This window comes from Pholcus phalangioides, unplaced genomic scaffold (genome assembly GCF_987345545.1).
Source record: "Pholcus phalangioides strain wild (caught in Gottingen) unplaced genomic scaffold, Ppha-v1.0 ptg000007l_1, whole genome shotgun sequence".
Classification (NCBI taxonomy): Eukaryota; Metazoa; Arthropoda; class Arachnida; order Araneae; family Pholcidae; genus Pholcus; species Pholcus phalangioides.
The window spans coordinates 43,750,749-43,773,690 of NW_028301600.1; the positions used below are offsets into that span (position 1 = coordinate 43,750,749).

Here is a 22,942-nt window from a genome sequence, read left to right on the forward strand (position 1 = left end):
TAAATTATTTTTAATACTCTTTTGATCTTGAATATCAATGTAACCACGTATTGGATAGTGATCAGTAGAGCCCGGATTATATACACTAAAAAAAAGGGCAAAATATGCAGTAAAAATATTCAATATGCCTTAAAAAACATTGAAATATGCATTAAAAAACCGAAATAGGATATTGAAAGTGGGAAAAATATGCACTGAAATTGGCTGCATTGATTTTACCTACAATTTAAAATAATGACCATGCAATAAAAAATCTAAAACATTTAAAAATAAAAAATAAAAATATACTAATTCCGCAAAAAGAAATTAGTTTTCAGAAGACCCACCATATAATACACTGCATGTCATTGAGAAATAATCAAAAGTATTCTTACACAAAAATATTAACTTACTTCGTCAAGTAGCATAATTCCTGTTGCAATATACACTATCTACCAATAAGTATTTGGACACCTATGATAGAAAAGAAAAACTAACTTTATTCAAAATCAATAGTTGGTAGAGCCTCCACGAGAGGCAATTACAGCGTGAACCCTCCGGGGCATACTTTCCACAAGTCCTTGTGTGACGGCTAGTGGTATTTTCTTCCACTCGGCGTGGAGAAGACATGTCAGTTCCTTCACCGATTTTGGACGGGTAGGGCACCCCTTAATTCGGCGATCCAACTCGTCCCAGAGGTTCTCGATAGGGTTCAGGTCTGGGCTCTGGGCAGGCCAGTCCATTCGATGAACCCCATTGGCACCATACCAAGCCTTGGTTAACCTCGCAGCATGACAGCTGGCATTGTCGTCCTGGAAGTAACAGGGGTCCACCCCGTAAAACTGCCACAACGTAGGAAGCACATTGTCATCCAAAATAGTGCAGTAGGCATCGGCGTTGAGCTTACCATGAATGGGGACCTAGGGTCCCAGTCCATACCAGGAGAAACACCCCCAGACCATAATTCCACCTCCGCCGAACTTGACTGTTGGCGCAATGCATTCTGGCAGGAGATGTTCTCCAGGCAGACCCAGACCCTGCCATCCGAACAGTAGAGGGTGAACCTTGATTCGTCGCTCCAAAGAACCCGTTTCCACTGATCTACGGTCCAATTTCGATGTGCTTTGCACCACATTAACCGAGCAATACGGTTGGACTTTGTGATCAAAGGCTTATTGGCAGCAGCACGACCATGAAAACCAATCAGATGTGCTTCCTTACGGATGGTATTCATTGAAACAATACTCCCGGATGCCTGTTGAAACTCTTCGCGGGTGAGGGCCATCGGTTGGTTGCGGTTCTTCCGAATTTCTCTGGACAGCACCCGTCGGTCTCTATCTCCCAGTTTCGTTGGTCTGCCGACTCGGGGCAAATTCCGACAATCACAGCTCACCTTCCACTTCTTAATCACATAGGCCACTGTCGATTTTGGGTACTTCAGCTTGCTAGATATGTCCCTTAAGGATCGGTCATTTTTGTGATGCCCGATAATTATACCTTTCTTGAAATCAGAGAGCTCTGAACTGCGCGGCATCTTGCATGCGACTAATGCGATATTGTTTCCTACACTATATATACCGGCGGAGGGCGTGACGTATCTCAGGACCGCAGATATCGTCATTTGCATAGGTGTCCAAATACTTATTGGTAGATAGTGTATAACGATATGCTTTTCAATGTTCTGCATAATCATGCTCTGTCTCTTATCCTGCAGTAGAATCTTATACGTAGAAAATGTCCTTTCTACGTCCACGGAGTTACAGGGCAATATTTATAAATTGGCTTTCAATTCGTGAATTGAAATTGATGGTAAATGCATGGTAATTAATTACCAGATGGTAATTGGACATCTTCCCCATTCAAATAACTGTTAATTGTCTGTAATGTCCGAAAACAACAATTTTTCTCAGACACCATCTCTAATTTTTCTTTTATGGACTCTCCCATAGAATCCGAAATGTCTAAAACACATTTTTGAGCTTCCCTTACAACCTGTATGGCTTTATTTAGTGAAACACCCCAGGTTTCTAATTTGGTTATACTGCTCGGCAACCTAAACAAATGTTTTCTAATTAGACTCAAATCTCTTCTCTGCGTTTCGCTGGAAAAAACCGCTTCCATGGCAATTATGGCGGATGAATCATTATTGAAAGAGTCAACCACACTTTTCACATCAAAATTTTCAGAATAAAATAATGCTGCTTCCACCCACGTTCCCCTCTAGTCAAAACAGGCTCGGGTGGCAGGGGGATGTTTGGACATGTTTCTTTGTACTTTTTTGATAGCACAATGGGGCTTTCACAAATAGTTTTTCTCACGGATGAAATGACTTTGTTCACAGACACATTCAGCTCTTTTTCTGCAATGCGATGCAACCCATGAGCTAAGCAAGTCACCTGTACAAGTTTAGGGTAAAACACATGCTTTTCCAGCTTTCACCATGTACGGGGCAGCATCACTGATAAAAGCAAGAACCTTTTCACAGGAGGAATCACTTTTCGGCCATAAAATGCGCAAAGAATCATTTATAAATCTGGCAATTCCAGAATGATCCACTTTTTCAAGAGCCTTGCATGCAAGTAAATGTGGTCAAGATGGCCCTTTAAAATCCATTTTTCCGCATATCAAATGTGCCACATAGTGACCACAAGCATCAGTGGTTTCATCTACTCTTATCCAAATATAGTTGTTTTCCAAATCACTACGAATTTTCTGAACCACTTGATCATACACAATCTCCAAATAATTTTTCGAAACGGTTGATTTGTCCAGAACATTCTGATTTTTACAGTACTTTTTTTAGAAAATTTCTAAAATTTATATTGTTTAGTTTGTAGAAAGGAAGGTTGCTTCCTAACAGAGCATTGCATAAATTCATTGAAAATTTGTTTTTTCCTTCACACTGCGAAGTTGAAACTGTGGTCAACCAGTGCCTGCATAGAATGTTGTTCACTCTTTCCTTCCCTAGAAGTATGTACACTCGTTTTCACTTGCTGGTCAACTTGGAATTTTTTTGCAAGCAATATTTTTTCACATACCCTGCAATATATTATTTTCCCATCTTTCAAATCTTTAAGGTTTTCGGAAATCCATTTTCTTGACAAATCGCTTCTGCATCCTTTCATTTTAAGCATTTCCAAGTGCGGTCACGAATGAGAAAAAAATCGGAGAAATTTCTGAAGAAAAAGAAAACAACCTTGACTTCTCAAGCCAGTAGACTAAAGAAAAATAGAAGTGGACGAATATGTTTACCTCTCACATTTAAGATCCTGCTAAAAATAAGTCAATGAAGAACCTAGTGCTTAATAGTTAAGAAATGGTGGGAGGGGTGATATAGTCTGCCACCAGCAAAATGTTGCCATATTTTTTTTTTATCTGTACTGTTAAAAATATATAAAGATCAATGAAAAACATCAAAAGATACAAAAATAAGAAAGAAACCCGCTTCTTTATGGTGAGCTGAAATATGTTCCTTCATGAAAGTTTGAACAATTATCCTACGTCTATTGGTCTATTGTCCTCTGCCACCTAACATGTATTTGATAATTGTCAGCTTTTTTTTCAGGTTTGCCAGAGATGCCCGAGTTCCCGGGGGGGGGGGGCAAAGTGCTTCCAGATACAGAGCCTGGGCATATCTTTCTTGGGTCCAGTCAATGCCTTGTATAGATACTTATCTCCTTGTGTAGGTATTTTTATATGTGAGGTATTGGTCCAGTCAGCGTTTCTCCTTCCTCTGAGTGAAAAAAGAAAAAAAGAATTCATTTATATATTCTTCTATGAAATGTACTTAAATCACCCCCTGAAGTCAAAACAACAGTTTTGGAACGTATGGTCACCGTTCACTTTGAACGTTTGACAAGTCATGGATTGCTTTTTGCAGAACAAGAGAGACCGACACCCCCAAAAGCTAAAAAATATAAATTGTTAAAATGATAATTTTCTTTTCCACTTTTTTTCTTATCCTCTCTTTGTTGCAGTACAACATATACCATTCTCTAATGATCAGTGTTCTTTGCAAGTTCAAAAAAAGATATATATAAATTAGGAGAAAAAGGCAACAAACTTAGAAAAATTCAAAGAAAATGGCTGAAAAAAATTGAATAAGTATATGAAAATATGCATTTATATGCTTTAACAACAAAAAATGCTAAAATATGCAATTGCATTTGCATATAATCCGTTCTCTAGTGATCAGTAATGTGCGTTTTAAGCACAGAGAATTGTTTTAATATGTTTTTATTTGATCTATAGAAAACATGATCAATGCATGTACCTTCATTTAGTTCTCTGATTACTGACTCCTGTAAAGCAATGAAGCCATTTACAGCCATTATGTCAAGATAATTTGATATGTCATTATTATTCTCTAATATATTAATGTTCAAATCCCCAGTGATTAAAATGCTTTTTTTTTGTTTTCGTGATAAAGGGCTCCAACTCTTCATTGAACAGTGAAATAGTGTATGTGTGAGATCTGTATTGTAATAAGATATCTATATCACAATCCGGTAGGTTAATACATAAGCTTTCAGCAGTTATAAAATTGCAAGGACTTTTGATTGGTTTACTGAAATACACATAATGACCCCTTCTGATTTGTTATATGTCCTACAGTTAAAATATGTTTGGTAATCATTCATATGATCATAGTTAACAATGTCATAATTAAATAATTCATCTTCCTTTAACTATATTTCTGTCAGGCATATACTATCTATACGTTGAGATAACGACTTCAAGAATACCGGAAAATTATCAAAATTGGACTTTAATATGCTTATCTTGAATATACAAAGTTTAATGTTCTTGTTGCTTTTTAAAGAATACTTAAAAAATTATTTACATCACATATTTCCTCCAGAGTAGGTTGTTGGTACAAGTCTGTTATATCATTTTTCATTAGCACTCAAATTTGTGAGATCTTGCTCATCCCTTATTCTTATAATTCTAGAGTCATCAAGTCTCTGGAAGAAAAATTTTCATCTTTTTTTTATTTAGCAAAAAAAGCATACATACACAGAGACAACTTTTCATCCAAGGTGAACATGACTGTCACATACTGGATGATGGGTTATTGATAAAAAAAATGTACAATGTGTGAAGATGGACAAATACCTATATATATACTCTTGTATATAAACACAAATATAAATGGGAGAGGGGAATCGATAGTTAAATATCAAGTAACAGATGGGTGAAGGGAGGAAAAACAAAATTAGTAGCAATGGGTGGTGGGTGCATTTTAAATATAAAAATTAGAGATAAGTATGATTTGAATAATTGAGCTACTGTCAGAAAGGCAAAATATTTAAGATGTTGAAGATAAATATAATAGGAAAAAATCAATAACTTTAATTAGTGTGGGGGACAAATTCTTTAAAAAAAATTAAAAGTGCACAGAGATATCATCAATAGACAATAGATATCTTTTGAGGTACTTTCTGTAGGTGTAAAGAGAGGAAGCATTCTTAATTTCAATGGGAAGAGAGTTATAAAACTTAGGTATTAGGTAAGGGAAATGAATTTTTTTAATGTTTTTGTGAATAATTAGCAAAGAATATGTGGCGTTATGCCTAGCAGAAGATCAAGTGGATATTAATGTGGTAGGGAGGATTGACGTTTAAAGAGAAGCAACAGAGATTTATAAAAATATAAGTATCTAAGTGGTAGGATTTCTATACTTTTGAAGAGTGATGGAAGGAGTATAATAGTCATTAAAAATTAGCCTTATAATTTTCTTCTGTAGTGATATAATACGTTTTAAGTTTAATAAGTAAGAATGGAACAGTGAGTAGTAAAGGATGATTACAAAAGAGCAATTAACAAAATATTTTAGTTAATCGTTTTGTTCAAGCATATTTGAAGTTGTTGCTCTTTCTTAACTCTCTAGCAGGGAAAAACTAGCATTTGCTCTCCTGTGAAAGATTTTCATTTATATATATTCTATTGGATGCGAAGTTGGAGTTTATTGTATCAGCTGTCAATTCTTTAGACTTCGCCTTTTGTATCCACAGTTTTTTTTGGTATTCACTTGCAAATCTTACTAGTATAGGTTTGTTTTTATTTGCATTTCTTGTGGGTACTCTATGCAAGTTTTATATTTCATTTGAAGTGTAATAAAGTATCACAATATTAATATGGGATAAATAAGTTTTCCACCAGGGTTCCTAATTTCTTAGAGGTTCTATACAAAGATTCTTAATGAGTTGTTAAATCTTATAACAATTAACACAATTGTTGGATCTATGCAAGGAGGAGAATTCTGCATGACCATCCTTGTTTACAATAAAAAGCACATGCTCCAGTACAAAACAGAGTAAAGAAAGGAAAAAAGAGGAACTAAAACTAAAGAGTCTGGGTGGTCTCTTCCTGGAACCTTGTGGGAGAGAGAGAGGCCTCTTCTGGGTGGTTTATCCTTCACAAATTATTATTCTCGCAAATCATGGACACACAGCATTGACCATATTTCATTGAAACTAAAGTAGGATATGCAGCCAATTGTCACATGTTTACTGCTGTGGTATTCGAGTGGTCATAGTGATGGACTCGCATTGCGAGGTCCCGTATTCAAACCCCACTGTCACTACAGTGGTGGTCAGCTGAAGTTGGTTTTCTGTGGTTCCCAACTTCAAGGCACAAATGCAAGCCAATCTCCACTTTAAAAAGTTTTGCCACAGAGAGCAACAGACTTGCAAACAGTGCAAATGCAATTCAATCATCATACTTCACTTCTGAAATATAGATGGAACACTGCAAAATCAGACATAATACTAGATACGCATTCAGACTGTTAGGTACACGCACTTACACTTCCAGCACAACTCACTAGGTATCGGCTCATAGATGCCGATAGACCTGAGTTGTGCTCTATTTGAAAGAAAGAAAAGCCAATCGTCACACTCATAAAAAAAAATTAAATTAACTTCCATTACCACAATGGAAAACAAACATCAAATTACATATATACATAGTGGACCTTTTAGTTTTACTTAATTTGTTCCTGATATCTGTAAACCAAATTATTGATGAAAGCATGCGTGAAAAAGAATGAATATTGTGTGTAAGGATTTGCTGTTTTCAGTGCATTTGTGGATATCCATGAAAACTTGGTGATGATATCAATGATAATCGTAGTAGTCTAACAAAGAAAGAGAACAATAGTATTCAAAGCACCAAAGCTACACATATCAATATTGACAGTTTACTGTGATGCCTCTAGGAGCCACAATGCACAATTTGAGAACTACTGGCTTAGACCTTTCTTGCCATCATACATGGTATATAAATGTATGTGAATAAGTAGTTAGCATGCAAACACATATTTTTAGTGTATTATTTGACTTTTTTATTTTACTTTATTTGTGTTTTTTTAATATACACACAATTAAATTGTCACTTCAAAGAAAGGAACAAATCCAAATATTTTATTTTTGGGAAACAAAAAAAAAAACAAAAAACAAATCAACAATCCTACAAATATGTAAAAATTTTACCAATTACATGATCCTCATTTTTAACTAATTTTTCAGTGTTCTGAACCAGTGGGGGCAATTATCTTGGAGGCATCTGAGGTATATGATGAATTGAATTCTGAAGAGCCATATTCTTTCAGTCTAAGTAAGTAATAATATCTATGTATAAGGTTTTTCAATTTAAAACAAGTTTCTGGTTTAAAATTTAAATATTAAAAATTCCAATAAATTACACAAACCAATAAAACATGAAATAGAATGATGGTCAATTTTATTCTATAGAGTGCAAAGCAATCTGGGGACTGCCAAATGTTTTCGTTGATTGTACATTGAAACCATCTATGTGTTATCTTGGTATGGAATCTCAAAATTTTCAGTGTGCTCACTCGAAGGAAAATTTTTCAAACGATTTGCTTTCAACATTAAACAAAAGAATAATATAATTGAAGAAAAAAAGTTGACAGACTGGACTGTGGAAGACTCCCAAAAAAGAATGTAATATATATATTGTGAGGAGAGCAGAAAAGAATTATCTCTGGTTGCTAATACCCTATTTTGGCCAAAAATTGTTTTCATAGTCATTTACAGTCATTTCTGTCATTTTGCTTTAGCTCGAGTCAATCTTGTAGAATACTGGAATAGTGCTATTAAAAAAAATTTTTTTTTAATAAAAAAAATTTCTTAGGGATTTTTTTTTTGTGATGCTATGATTATTTTGTCTAATGGAGGGTATCCTCCACCATCCTACATTGATTTTATTATTATGTATTTTATTATTAAGCATTGTATAATATTCTATCATGTGTATATATCGTTTATAATGTTTCTAATTACATTTTTAATTGGGTTGCTTTTTTTTTTAAACATATGACATCCATATTTGTTATGGGCATCTTTTTCTCAGCCACCTCGCTGGGCATTTTGCCTGTTGTGGTGTTGTATTTGTGTAAGGGTTCCGCGGAGCACCAGTTGAGAACCGTTGCATTAAAGTATGCAGGATTTTTGCAAGAGGAAAAGGTTTATCTTATTTTTTTTTGGGGTTGGGGACTTAATTTTTTACTTGTGTATAAATGCAAAAACCCTAATCTCAGCTGAATAGGGGTTATTACCAAAACAGTTTCTTCCTTGCTTATACCAGTGTTTTGATTGTATGTGTTTTTAAAAATAAAATATCAACTTGATTCTCAATAGTACCAGTGAATAATTTAAAAAAAAAAATTTCTTCGTCGAGAGACATACTTTTACTGAGAAACAATCTACCCAGGTTTTACTAAGCACCTATGATTTTATCGACTTCACTGTGTATTATTACGAAGCTGGAGCTTAAGTATGATACAATGTTACATAATGATAGGGAAAAAAAGCCATCAGAGGACACTTAGATTCGTATTTATACTAGCATATCTACCAAAACGAGGAAAGAGGGTATTTTTAAGTCACTTGAGAAGCAAGAAAAAGAAAAAGATTATTTTATACCTTTAAAAAAATTGTAAGTTTCCTACTTGGGCTACTACCACTACTAAACTGCACGTGTCCCTGATAAGCATTCTTCTGAGGAACTTCTAATGAACTGGGGCATGTCGCAATGTGCTGTGTAAGTGTTGGATTCCTAATGTAAGGTTTGTTTCTGAGAAATGCATTTTTTGTGTTCAAGAAGCGCTACCATTTCTGTCTTCCTAGTGTAATGTTACAGGATGGATCTCTTATCAGTGGCCTTGGTTTTGAGATTATGAGTGAATTTGTATATATTTTGGCCCTATGAACATCCTAGCTACCAGAAACCAACAAAGGTCCCACTAACATACCGCCACAGACTAGTTTGTTTGTTAAGTCTCTCAGCTGCAAGGTGGAGTTTTCCAGCTGTTAGACTAAACCGAGACTTAAGGTCGGGCTGCTGGTGTCCCATCTGAATTCGTTTTTCACTCCTGTAGTGATTGCTTGTGGGACCCTCAGGTGAGGTATCATCTTGAGTTCTAATTTTATGGATTTGTGTAATACCTTTTTTTAATGCATAGTAAAAATGGTGAAAGTATTATGTAAGAATAGCCTTTTTTGATTCACATGCAGATGGCTCTGGACTTCAGAGAAATTCTGGTTATGATGAAATGGTTTTCACCTTGAGACTTGTTCTGGTATGGAGGGACAGGGGCACTCGAAATAACCCCGCATTCGTTCATGAAAGGTCACAATACAGACGAGCTGGTTGGATGGTATGGGGTGGAATCAGCATAGGCGGATGTACGGACCTGCATATCATTCGGAATGGCACTTTGACGGCCCGAAGGTATGCAGACGAGATACTACGACCTCATGTCATCCCTTACACTGGAGCCATTGGAGATTCCTTTGTTTTACAGGATGATAATGCCCGACCGCATAGAGCTCGTCTGGTGGAGAACATGCTTGAAGCTGAAACAATACAGCGTATGGAATGGCCAGCGTGCTCTCCTGACCTAAATCCAATCGAGCATGTTTGGGACATGCTCGGACAACGCATTGCTGCGTGACCAAGGCCGCCTGTTACTGTCCGAGACTTGCAGATTGCACTTCTTGAGGAGTGGAACAGTATTCCCCAAAGTTTGATCGATAACCTCATCGCATCCATGGCAAACAGGTGTGCAGCAGTCTTAGCTGTTCGAGGAGACCACACGCCCTATTAAAACTTGTGCATCATGTCTAAACAGTACTTTTTTTTATCGTTTACATGTAACCAAATTGTTGCCCTAAATCATCTTTTCATGTTTTTTCCATATTTTCAAAGAATTAAAGCTTAATTCCAAATTTTTTACGTCTTTTTTCTGTATTGTGCATTGATACGTGTGTACTATCCATTGTATGCCAATACGTGGCTGTCTCGCACGGTTTTCTTCACTTTTTTGCTTGCTCCCCTAATTGTTTTGAGCAGTGTATTTATATGAATATGGCTCCCTCCTAGAGCTAGTTTGCTTTTGCATTGGTTCATATTCTGATTTGAACTTCACTTAGCTCTTATATACACTGCATTTGGCCATTGGCTGGAAATAGTATCCAGTGATATGAAGAAGTAACTCCTAACCTGTGCTATGGAACCTGTTTGACTCTAGCAGGACCGGGTCTTTTTAACCCTTACAGCTGCAATTCTGAGATATCTCGTCAAACTTGATCTGCTTTATTTCAGTCACCCCAAAATATCTCGGGCTCTTAACATGCTTTTATTTCCAATGTGGCAGTTATAATGCGGATGAAGAAAATTTTAAAAACCACTTGAAGGATTAACAAGCAATTCTAAATTTCTGTTCAAGTTTTGTTGCAGAGAGCTGAATATGGCTGGTTGTTCTTGATGAATTGATTGTAGACTTGCTGTCAACTTCATCATTGATCCAACTGGTCACATGGTATCGATCCTCTCTTGATAGCAGCACAAAAAATCCACTATATATACACTCAGACTGTTAGGTACACACACTTACACTTCTGGCACAACTCAGGCGGTAGTAAATTACCCATTGGAATAGACCGGAGTTGTGTCTGTGTGTGCTCTTTTTGAAAAAAAATCCTCTATTGATAGCAGCATCTCTCTCTCTCTTTGTGTCTGGATGAAGCAGTTAATTATTCATTCATGTCTAGCATTGTTCTTCAGTTGCTCAAGCACCATAGATATCAAGGAGTGACATGGACTTCCAGAACATTGGATGAGAACTACCTTGATTTTTGTCATGAGCTATGTCTGAGATCTATCTATGTAGTCTGGCCCCTTCATAACAGAATAATGATTTTGTTTTAACGAGAAATGTCTTAACTAAAAAAATTCATTGATTATTGTGAAAGTAAAGAGTGTTGTGAATAAATGATGTTGGGAAAAATGTTTTTGACTATTTCATTTTGTTGTTCGCATAACTTGGATAGTTGAAAAGACTCGGAGGGGATGGGTTTATAGCACTGGTATGGAAGCAAACACTTCAGCAGGTTATTTTGCCTGCTGTAGTGTGTGTGAATTTTAAAATATTATAGGCCTGTTTGTTCCCTGTGGAGAGACTTTTTTAAAGAGATTGGCTGGCATTGGCACTTTTGACGTTTGAAAACCACAGGAAATCAACCTCAACTGATCACTAATATGTTACCATTAAGGTCGAAACCTGGATCCTCACTATGTAAATCCATCACGATGCCTGCACGTCCACATAGCAAAAAAAAAAAATGGCTTGTGCATGATTTTTTTTTCAATTTCTGATGATTGAAAATTTTATCAGGCAGAATTGTATTCTAAGTTATTTCTAAAAAACAGGTCAATATTTAATCACAATGCGGAGAATTGGAAGAGAAAGTTTTGTATTTTTAAAGTAACTTATTTTTCTGTTTTGATTTGGAATTTTACTGTGTATGCCAAAATCATTACACAGTTGTATATTGATTAGCTCTACAATTGTGTGTTAAAACCTTTTTGATGATGCATTCACTCATATTACATTCTCAAAAAAAATACTCAGTCTCATATAGGTTTGTAGCATACCTTCTCAGGGTGCCAGGGCAGACATTTTCTTGGGGCCTTTAAAAAAACATTATGTAAAATAAGTGTAAATTTTTTATCGGGCCGTTATTTGACTCGGGGCCTCGGTTACCCCAGCCTAGTTGCAGCCCTGCTCTCATACCTCTAGGCTGTGCATGTGCAATAAAAAAGGCTCCCGCGTATACAGAGTTTCTACTGCACAGAAGAAATTCACTAATATTGTATGCAGAAGCATGCTATTTTGTCATTCTGTGCAGATGTCAAAATGTTGCTTGCAGAATAACAGGCTCACACAAAAAACTTCCCATTTTCTAACTTAGGAGATGCATTATATTTGTCATTCTCATACAGTTATGATGAATTGAAAACTTTAAATATGAGTAAATAGCTTTGTCAAATTGTAAAAATGCTTAAACAATGGGTTTTAATGGTGATGAAAATTAGCTTGTTTAATTTTAGTAATTTTAACAGCTGCAGCATTTTAATTTAACAAAATTCTGAGAAATTATTCAAATACAAACACAAAGGCCATCACTTTTATTTTTCTTCATTTTTATTCCACTATGTCTTTATTCAGCCCAAATTCATCCACTTGTTGTTATCATTTTAGTCAATGCTCTCATATCCAGTAATTACAGCAATATTCAGTAAGTTTTCTCATTTTGCTTTAAAAGTCGCCAAAAAACCATCACAGAGTCTGTTCCAGCATTCAAGTCTTGTTTTATTCTATGCTAGAGCCCACCAGTGCACAACTTCTACTGTTAACTGACTCAACATGAACTTCTTTTGTTTCATTATTAAAATGGCAGGAAGACCATATGCAAAAAATGGTCACTTATCCCATGCATTCCCTCAGTACACATGTCTGAATATGCACATGTAAAAAATTAATTTTATTCTGGATATATGGAAATGAAAAAATACTCAAATTACAAGAACATTTATCCTATTTATTAAGTTTTTTTAAATTTTATATCCTATATTTTCAGTATTTCAGAATGATGAACAAAAATATCAGTTTGCTGCTTCATCACAAGCTGAGAAAGATTCTTGGATTGATGCTCTTCGAAAAGCTAATTTTGGTAGCATGCGGCAGCAGTTAAGTGATCTACATAAGAAGTTGGAGGAAATTAATGTTGATTCTAATTCAATAGTGTTGCTTCCATGTGCTTCAAAACAGATTAAAATTTTTAGTGAGTATATATATATCCATGGTTATGTTTATAGGTTGAGAGATAATATTTCATTGAGAAAAATATGAGAAAATATCAATAATTTTTCAAATTGCTGAGCACTTGCTAGTGGACAGGAATCAGAGGACATCTGCAAATAGCAGTGAATTAAAATGTATTTCCCAAGAAAAAAATGTTGCAGTGAAAATCCATTATAATGATACCCTGTGTAATGATAATCGCCTATACAGCGACATTACTCCCTGGTCTAGGTGCACTTTTCATAGTATTCATATACAGTGGATCCCACTAAAAATGTTTTTCAAACAATTGTCATGGAGAACTTTGTTAGTGGGAAAACGCTTTAAACAGGAAATCTTGATGACTATTAATAAAAGTTGTGACCACAAAAATAAGTTTTACTAAGTGGAGAAATGTTCTAAATGGAACATTATAAGTGGGATCCACTTTACAGTGATACCTCGACTAATGAGAGCAATTCATCTTGGAATCACATTCATTAGCCGAAACACAATTTTTTATTGATTTTTATGGGAAATTATTTAATTGATTACAGATACTGCCTAAAATATAAAGATGAGTTTTTTTTTAATACCAAGGAGCACTATGAAAAAGATAAACTGACAAAAGAAAAGGCTAAAATGAACAGCTTCAAAGTTAGATAAATGAGAATTTACAAGAAGATGAGATACCGAAAATCTTTGTATTTTATGCTATGTGTGCAACCAACACCAGCTTTAGTATACTAACTGGTGTTGACTCAACCCAGTCTCAAGTTTGTAGGTGTCCCCATCTGTATGTGATTGGGTAGCTCATTTCTGTCTCTGATACATGCAGATAATAAAGATAAGCTCCTAGAATGTCCGGACCAAAGCTTTGGTCCAGACTGTTGAGTTTGATGGTAAGTCTTGCACTAAAAGAACTCGTGCTCTGAAAACATAGGCCTTTTTTTCAATGCATTTATATTAGCTAAATCTTTCATTTTATATGAAATGGTTTAAAATTTTCAGAAAGTGAAGTGAAGGTACATCTGGAAAAACGTTCTGGGGTGGATATGAGTTGCTTGAGAGTGACAGTAATTCTGATGATGATTGACACTAAAATTGAGCTCATGATGCGGCTGTTTTATGTTAGTGTATGCATCCACATCAATAAAAATATTTGTTAGCTGAGGCAGAAAAATCAAGGAAAAAATCTTTGCTATCCAAAAAATTCATCATTTGAGATGTTCCACTGAATATAATTATAATAATATGATTTATGTTATGAAAATTATCTTCATGATTTCAGTGAAGATTAAAAATTCAATCAAACTTCATTGCAAAAACAAGTCATTTTTATATAAAAAAAAGTTGAGACTGTCACATACAAAATGCAAAAAAAAGTAAAAAAAACCATGAATTATATTATCATGCTAATTATATGTACTCCAGGTTTTGCCTGTTATGTGAGCAGTGTACTTGAATTAAAGGCTTGAATCTGTTTATGAACAAACATAAGAAAGCAATTGGCCTGTTCTGGCTAAAGGGCCATAATGAATTTGAGTATTGACTAGATGGTTGGCTATTATATTACAGTGAAATCCTGATATATCTATATTATACTGACCAAGAAAAAATATTGTGTAGTGATTATCATTATATTGAGAGGCAGCATCACGAGTCAACAAATTTATGCTTTTGTTAACATATCTTTTGAATTGGTGGTGTTAAAACCACCAAAAAATGCACTTTTGAGCATTTATTATGAGGCAAAATTATAATTGATTAGTTTATCTGAGGGAGGCAGCTAAGTTCCAAGCAACATGATTTTCTTGGTTGATATCTCTAAAACCGTTTAATAAGAGTAAAAAGGAAACTTAATGCTTACTTGGATAGTGATTTGATTAACAATATATGACAGAGAAAACTGGAATGTAATAGATAAGAAAAGGGGTAGTGAAATCATGCTTGCATGCTATAAAGTGTAACATAAAGGATAACGATATTCAAACTATGTATTGGTAAGCTGAAAATATGGATTACTAACCGGATGTATTTCAGAGCTTATATGAAGTTTTTCCCCTCAGTAGAAAAGGTAACGATAAACCAAAATTACATTTTGGTTTATCATTCCCTTTGTAGAGTTTGTAGCATCATCAGAAACTGTCAGTTATTTGATTCTACAGAATTTTAGAAAAATTTTCAAGATTGAGTTTAATGTTATGTATTCCTACTATTTATTTTAATAATTAAAAAAACTGTAGAGAGAAAATTGTACAATTAAACATATAGATATATTAGACTTTTTTGTAGAGGATTTATTGGAAAAAAAATTAATTTAAATTACCTCTTGTATGGTGAGAAAACTGCAGATGATTATATGCTAACAAAACTATTTAAAAAAAAAATGTTTATTACATATAAGGGGTTTCAATGTGAAAAAAAAGTTTTTGTGTTGAAATATTTTTTTTTCCTTTTCTCTGTATGCAAGGTTTTAAAAACCACTTCACTGGTGTTTGCATGCAAATATGTTGCACGAGCACTAGATTGAACGTATATATTGTTTTTCTCTGTGTAGATATGTGAACATGGATGTTCTAAAGAATGAAGCTAAGATGCAATGTAATTCAGAATGTTTCCATTTTATAAAACCTTGTTATTCTAAACTTTGTATGAGATGTTACTTTATGGATATGAATTCCATTAATTTTGGCGTCTTCAATTCAGTTTGCTCATGCTCTGCCTTAATAATTGCATTGGAAATGTGACATCAGAAAAAGATGCTATGATAGACCGTACTGGGATGGACTAGAGTAGGTTGTAAATGATGATGTGGAGTATAAGAAAACGTGTAGTTCTTAAGTTTGTGTTCACTTATATACAGGGTGATTCATAACTCAACATACAAACTTTTAGGGGAGGTAAAAGACACAAAAATAAAACGTAATTACATCGGAATGTATGACCGGAAACCCCCAACCTGATCAGCTGGAGGGCAAACTGAGATGCAGAAATGACAAGCCAATAATGGGTGGAAAAACTCTTTATTTAACAATACTTTACACAAGGATGGTACGTGGTACACATTAACTTTCACAACATGTGCTCAAAGTTCTTACCATCCACAGTTATGCACGCTTCACAATGGCGATATATTGATTGTCAAACCCTTTTGAAAATACCTGGTATTTCTCCAGCGAATAACAGCGCCCTCAAGCATGCATAACCGTGGATGGTAAAAACTGTGAGCACTTGTTGTGAAATTTAATGTGTATACGTACTGCCCTCATGTAAAGTATAGCTAAATAAAAATAAAGAGAGTTCTTCCACCTATTATTGGCTTGTCATTTCTGCATCTTCATTCATCCTTCAGCTGATCAGGTTGAAGTTTCCTGTCATACATTCCTATGTGATTCTGTTTTGTTTTTGTGTTTTCTGCCTTCCTTAAGAGTTTCTATGTTGAGTTTTGTATCACCCTGTATATGTATGTCATAGCCGCCAAGTCTACCGAATTTTCCGGGAATCTCCCGAATTTTAGCTTCGTCCCTCAACCACCCGAAAAGTTCTTAAATCTCCCGAATTTTTACGAAAATCACAAAAATTCCCTATTTTTTTAGGGAAACTAAAAAACCCTAACTTTACACCCTAACTTTATTTTTAAAAAAATCCCCTCTTAAAAACCATCCCTAAGGAATTTCTTGTGGGGCATGAAGTCCTTTGCCTCTGTTTTTTCCCCTTTTGATATAACGTCACACGTTGTAAATGGGGAAATTTCCTTTTTAAGAAAGTTTTACAAACCCTCTGATGGTAATAAGAAAGTTTGTCTTATCGTGCAGGGAAATAGCTTAGCAGCCAATAGCCCTGGATAATAATTGAAGATTATGGTGATGCACATGTGGTCAAAATTTCTTTTGTTGAAGTTACGTACGTGTGATATAACAAAACATGAATACTGATAAGCAAAAACATATTTAATCAATTTTAAAGACACTTATTCCGATGAATTTCCTTTCATCAATCGTTCCAGAAAAAAACCGACTTTTCCTTTTTGTACAAGTTGTGTTATGGACATAAACATCAACCATGGTGGAAAGACTGACATCATCACCCATGTGAAATGAAAAAAGAACATCAAGTGTCACAAAAAGTTGTGTGTTCTTCAAACATTGACACTTTTTTTTTCCTTCATCTTCCGATGATTTTGGGGTCATTCGCGCAGAATGTTTGTTCACAGCGTTTCTGATTGAACACAATATTTATTTATTTTTTTAGATCACCATTTTGAAGTTTTGCCACCAATTTCACTTGTGTTTTGGGTAGGGGTTTTATTCCCAATGGTTTAACTTCCATGTGTGTAAAATCCCTATTTTATTTGACTTCAATTTTTGAGTAGGGATTTTATCCCCTATGCTTTAACTTTTATGTGTAGAAACTCCCTATTTTATTTGGAAAAATCCCTTTTGTATTTATTAGGGAGTGGTTTTAGCATAAAATATGGGTTCGCGCAAAAATCTCCAGAATTTTCATTTTCAAAAGTTGACAGTTATGGTATGTATTTATGTGGGTGTGTTTGTTTATAAACATGAAATTGTCAAACGTTAACCTTTTCAGATCTGGTACCCATCTGAATGGACATAACTTTCAAATGCCCACAACAAGTTTGTTAAATAGTTATGTGGTTTATTTTTATCCTTCTAGTATTCAAAAAACAACTTTGTTTTATTCGATTTTTAGATTCCCTTCGGCAACACTGCAGAGGCAGTTCGATCCTAATTTTTATCACTAATGGCAATGATTTTAGCTCATTGCAATCAAAAATTTGATTTTCCAATTCAGGTTTGGATGAGTTAAAATACAGTGTAACCAAATGTTATATATTTTGTTAATGTTTACTATTTTAATAAGATTATAAATTTCATTTAATAACAAATAGATCATTTGTTTTCATTTAGAAGGCAATAAATAAATTTCAAGTAATTTCAATCAAATTGATTTGGCTATCTGCATAAATTTTCAGTGCATTATCCCACATGAATCCTAGGCCCATTTGTTCAAGCTATGTATAAAAAATATTTTTTATCATAAATATACATGTTTTCCAGGCCAAACATATCCAAAAGCAATGGTTTATAGTGATAGACACATATAATTATTTATAAGGCTGTTGCATTAAAGGAGGCAAATCCTTGAGTTTATTTCCAGGTCAATAAAGTTCAATTTCAGCACCATTAGTGGCTCTGCAGATGTCCAAACAGTACTCAATCTCTTGCCAAGTGTTTAGTAGCATTTGAGGCGTTATTAAATCAATTGCTACAGAGATACACTGTGTTTCAAATCATCCAAATCAAATGTTTTGCTAGTGTACAATCATTGTAATGAATCCCTAAGTAAAAAAGTCCAACAGCATTATGTTCAGACATCTGAGAGACCAGGCAGGGGGGGGCTTCCTCTTTAGATCCAAAATCCAGGAAAGATCCTATTAAAAAAAATCTAACATCTCCATGAAAGTGTGGTGAAGAGCCGTCTTGCTGAAAGATGAAATCAAAGGAATATGTTACAGAAAAATTTCTCCAACATGCCAAAGTGTGTCATGTCATTTCGCTTCTGTTGGGGGGGGGGGGGGTAGATTAATTATGTTAGTTTTTTGTATCTCTAACTCTACATGCTGTCTGGCAGTTAGTGCACGACTGCTGCTAAAAGTGTCTCAATGCAGCTGTTGACAGTGTGCATGTGTGACTTCTGTAGAAAACTTGGATCAAGCCTCTATCGATGGTGAAGCACTTTCCTAACTAATCATGTGTTGTTCTCTCAGTATAAGTCATTGCTTTTAGATACTTTTAGCCCGGACACCCAGTACATGATATTTTGATATTTAAGTGTGAAGTAACCTATTGATTAGTGAAAAAAAATTTCTTTTCCTTTAATTTTTCTGAAATTTTTCATTTATGTACAAAAACTTTTTAGGTAATGGTTCACAAGTCTTTGAACCATCCTTGGAGTTGAGTATAAGTAAGTTGTGATTTATAACAATTTCCTGATATTAACTGTTTACTGATATTCAATATGATTTATTTTCAAGTACCCTGGCATTTCATTGCCTTTGTCATAATGACTAAACACTCTTTTATATGCCCATTTACAAATTTTGAAATAATACTGATCGTATCATGTGCACATAAGAGTAAACGTGTATTTGCCCACAAATATTTTCCAAAGTCTTGATAATATACAATATATATTTATTTAGACATTTAGCTTAAGTTTCCCCCACCTCCGCCAAATATTTTCATTAACTTTACTCTGATACATGCTAGTAGACATCATTGGTGGCTATGTGCTGTTCAGGAATTCAATAAAAACTGATAGAGTAAGCTTCAGGCTGTGGTTTCCATACATCTTTCAAGTTTTTCCTGTGATATATGCTGATTAGTCTTAAAAACAGCTGTGCAAGTTAACCAAAACCTTAGAAAATCATATTTTTAGCTGATTATCACTGAGTAATCAAGGGTTTCGAACTCAGATTTTCCCAAAGGCAAAATCGAGGGAAGGGGGTTATGGAGACCTGTGCCCCTCTCCCACCCAAGAAGATTGAAAATTAAAAATATTTTTGTAGGAAATTGAAATTTTGGAAAAAAAAATTACTTTCTTGTACTATCTGTTAATTTAAAATTGTTTTTAAATATTAATGACTCAAACTTGCTGTGAAGAATTAGATCCTTTTGCCCCCTCCAAAAGCCGATAGCAGCTAGATGACAAAACTGTTGATATTCAAGTTATAGAGTTTTTACAAATTTAGTTTTTTTCTCAACAACCTCGGAAAATTTTTTATGATTTGAACGGGTGTTCCAAAAAAAAACCTTTACAATTCTTCAAAAAATTTGCACTCACCATCTTGTAAGAACAAGATGAATGTACGCCATTTAGGCGCTGTCTTTGAATGCTGATAGATAGCCTCGAAAGTACCGTAATTTCCAGTATGTAATCGGAGGTGAGAAAACCTGCAAAGTGAATAGAAACTCTGAAATTTTAAAATTCCGTATATGACCCCTCATTCATTGACACAACCAGATATCCGTCACTTTATTCTTCAACAACTGGCCTGTATACCAGTACAGTACAGTAAAATGCTTCATTTGTACTTCAAAGTAGTAGAACTACTTTTTAAAGGTCGTGCAATCATGACAGACGGTAGAAAGAAGAAAATGAAAGAGAAAAAGTTGGAGAAGGTTTTTCTCAATTTTTATTCTTGGAACTGAAAATACGTCCCGGGGGAACCTTGAACCAAATTTTTATGCATCCTTTTCCGAAATTCCGGATATTTGACGTGCTACCTATAGCCAGGGCCTTCTTAGGAGTATCATGGGCCCCTGGGCCAAGTGGTTTTTCGGAGGCCCTACCTGGTAATTCCTAGAAAATTTCGACCAGATCTCATTTTTGTGAGGTCCCTCTTCTCTTGAAGCCCCCGGGCCTTGCCTGGGTGGACTCATGCGTTAAGACAGCACTAGCTATAGCTCATCATTGGCATCTCTGGGCTGCACCAATAGTGTATTTAGTGGTTTTGTTTGCTTTGAAGCATTCTCATTGGACGCGGGTGCACCTGCATGGCTTAAACACTGAATGTTTCCTTGCAGCTGCAACTAGAGTTCTGATACAAAGAAAAAATTGAGGGATGTAAGGTCTGTATATACGACCCACAAATGTGTATGCTGGGAGGGAGTTGTATTGAATATTCATGAATTATTGCTGGACTCTGCAACTTCAGTAAGTTTCTTTGGGAAGGGTCGAGGAGACTGAGCCCCTAGGTTCTAGTGCTTATAGGGTGCTGTATTAATATGGACTTTTTATTTTAACTTTTCTTTTAAAAAATATTGTTTTTTATGGGCTATGTGTGGTTATGTTGTCCTCTGGTGAGGGTGCCCACCCCTCTGATAAAGGTAAGCATTCATCACCACTAAGAGGCTTTATGCCGATGTTGGCATGTCTGGATAAATGATGCTAGTTATTTATGTAAGTGTTTTAACAGCTTTGTAAATAACTGTGGTGCAAAATCAAAATAACCAAATTTTTTGAAAAGTTATCTAAAACTTCAGTTTGGTCTCAGAGATAAAAAGTCGCTCTTCTCTACATTGTTATTGCTCTGAAAATTCAAGTTGGAATGTGTAGCCATCTGACCTCACATACTATCATCTAGCCTCTAGTGATTATTAGTTATTCCTTCTCTCTAAAGAACATTAGTATTATTTAATCCAGTGCCAACAGTCATATGCTATAGCAGCTGCTGCAATATCACACATTATTTTTCCAACTTGAAATGAAAATTTCCGTCGTACATCCAGATCAATATCTATATCAAGTGACAAAAACTATATATTTATCTGAATTATATATATTTTTTAAACATTGTGATAAAAATTTATCTGAAACAAAGTTGTCAGAGAAATCAATTTTATTATTAATCAAGCGTCTAGATTGATTGAATAATAAACTTTTCCTTGTACCAAGAGAAGCTAAAGTAATAGCTGCTATTAAAAATTTATTATGATCTTTCAATTGTCTCTCTCTCTCTCATTCCGAAAAGATGCTCATAATTAGGTTATAAGGTAATTATGCATTGATTAGTATATATTTATGTGCATTGCTTTATCTCCAGGCTGTGACAATCTAAAATGCGATGGAGATGGTACGCCACCAAATCCAATTATTTGCCTATTGCTTAACACTCCCCCGTCCACTGAATGGATCAAGTTTTCTCAAACTGAAGTAATTGAAGTAAGTGAGAAATATATAAGGAAATGATTTGATTAACTATTTTGTATCAAAACCATTTGCTGCTGCATTTGAGTATACTCAAGTGCTATAGTTCAGATGGAAAGAAATTTTGCTCAAGATTTCTCAGAGGAATTCTTTTGAAATAATGTTCTTCTAACATTTTTGGCCAAAGAACAATTTCCTTTAAAAAAAGACACATGATACAAAACACTCATAATCACAGTTAACAATCAAATTTTTTTTTTTTTTTTTTTTGATAAAGCTCACCATAAATATCAAACCATTATGAGTTGTGTTTATTTAATGGTTTAATGTAAATTTCTTAATTTGATTAATGCTTATAGCTTTCCAAATAAGGGAGGAAAGCTCAGCTTGAGTCCTAGTTGTAGATTATTTGGTATTTGCAAGCAGTCTAGCGTTTGTGAGCTTTTTGACTTTCGCATTTGTATCCAAACATAGATCCAGATAAACAGAGGATGCCTAGGGGTTTAAGTTTGGAGATTACAAAATCTAATGTTTTATATGTTTCTTTAGTCCAAGGCCATAGAGAGAGAAGAGACTATGAGCATGGAGCCCCCACAAGGGTGGGGCTGATGAGGCCCGGGACAATTCTTATCTTTTGTTTTTTCACGCTATAAATTCACTGCAGAGGGGCCCGTCAAAAGTCTGGTCTGGGGGCCTGCCAAAGGTTCCAACCTAGGGGCCCTGCTCCAGAAGGGGGCATGAATGTGGGGTCTAGCTCCCCTGAAATGTTAAAAATAGCTTATTTTTATAGAATAACATGGTCAAGTCTATTGTTCTGCCACTTTGGTCCCACAAAACATCAGTTTTCCCCCCTCCGAAAGAAATTTCTGGCTACATCTCTACTCCAATCCTTTATAATTAGGTCCTATGTCTAGAAGAAGTTTGTTCTTTCAGAAATTTGTAAAACCGAACAAGTTTCTTTGCTGTACAACAAATATTGACTGAGCTATTAAATTTTTTTAAATTTGTTTGAGGATTTGGTTGTTTACAAATTGAACAGCAAAATAGTTAAATTTTCACTTGATGAATGAGACATCA

At 34.9% G+C, this 22,942-nt stretch overlaps 1 protein-coding gene across 1 annotated transcript in view; it reads left to right on the forward strand.

Annotated features, from left to right (window-relative positions):
* LOC149085335 (uncharacterized) overlaps nucleotides 1–22,942 on the forward strand; it is a 111,873-nt gene that overhangs the window by 16,771 nt on the left and 72,160 nt on the right. The window contains exons 4-7 of the mRNA XM_089233297.1: nucleotides 7,509–7,596; nucleotides 12,927–13,130; nucleotides 19,076–19,120; nucleotides 21,762–21,880. Of these exons, the coding sequence (XP_089089423.1) occupies nucleotides 7,509–7,596; nucleotides 12,927–13,130; nucleotides 19,076–19,120; nucleotides 21,762–21,880 (456 nt within the window). The remainder of the gene's footprint in view (nucleotides 1–7,508; nucleotides 7,597–12,926; nucleotides 13,131–19,075; nucleotides 19,121–21,761; nucleotides 21,881–22,942) is intronic.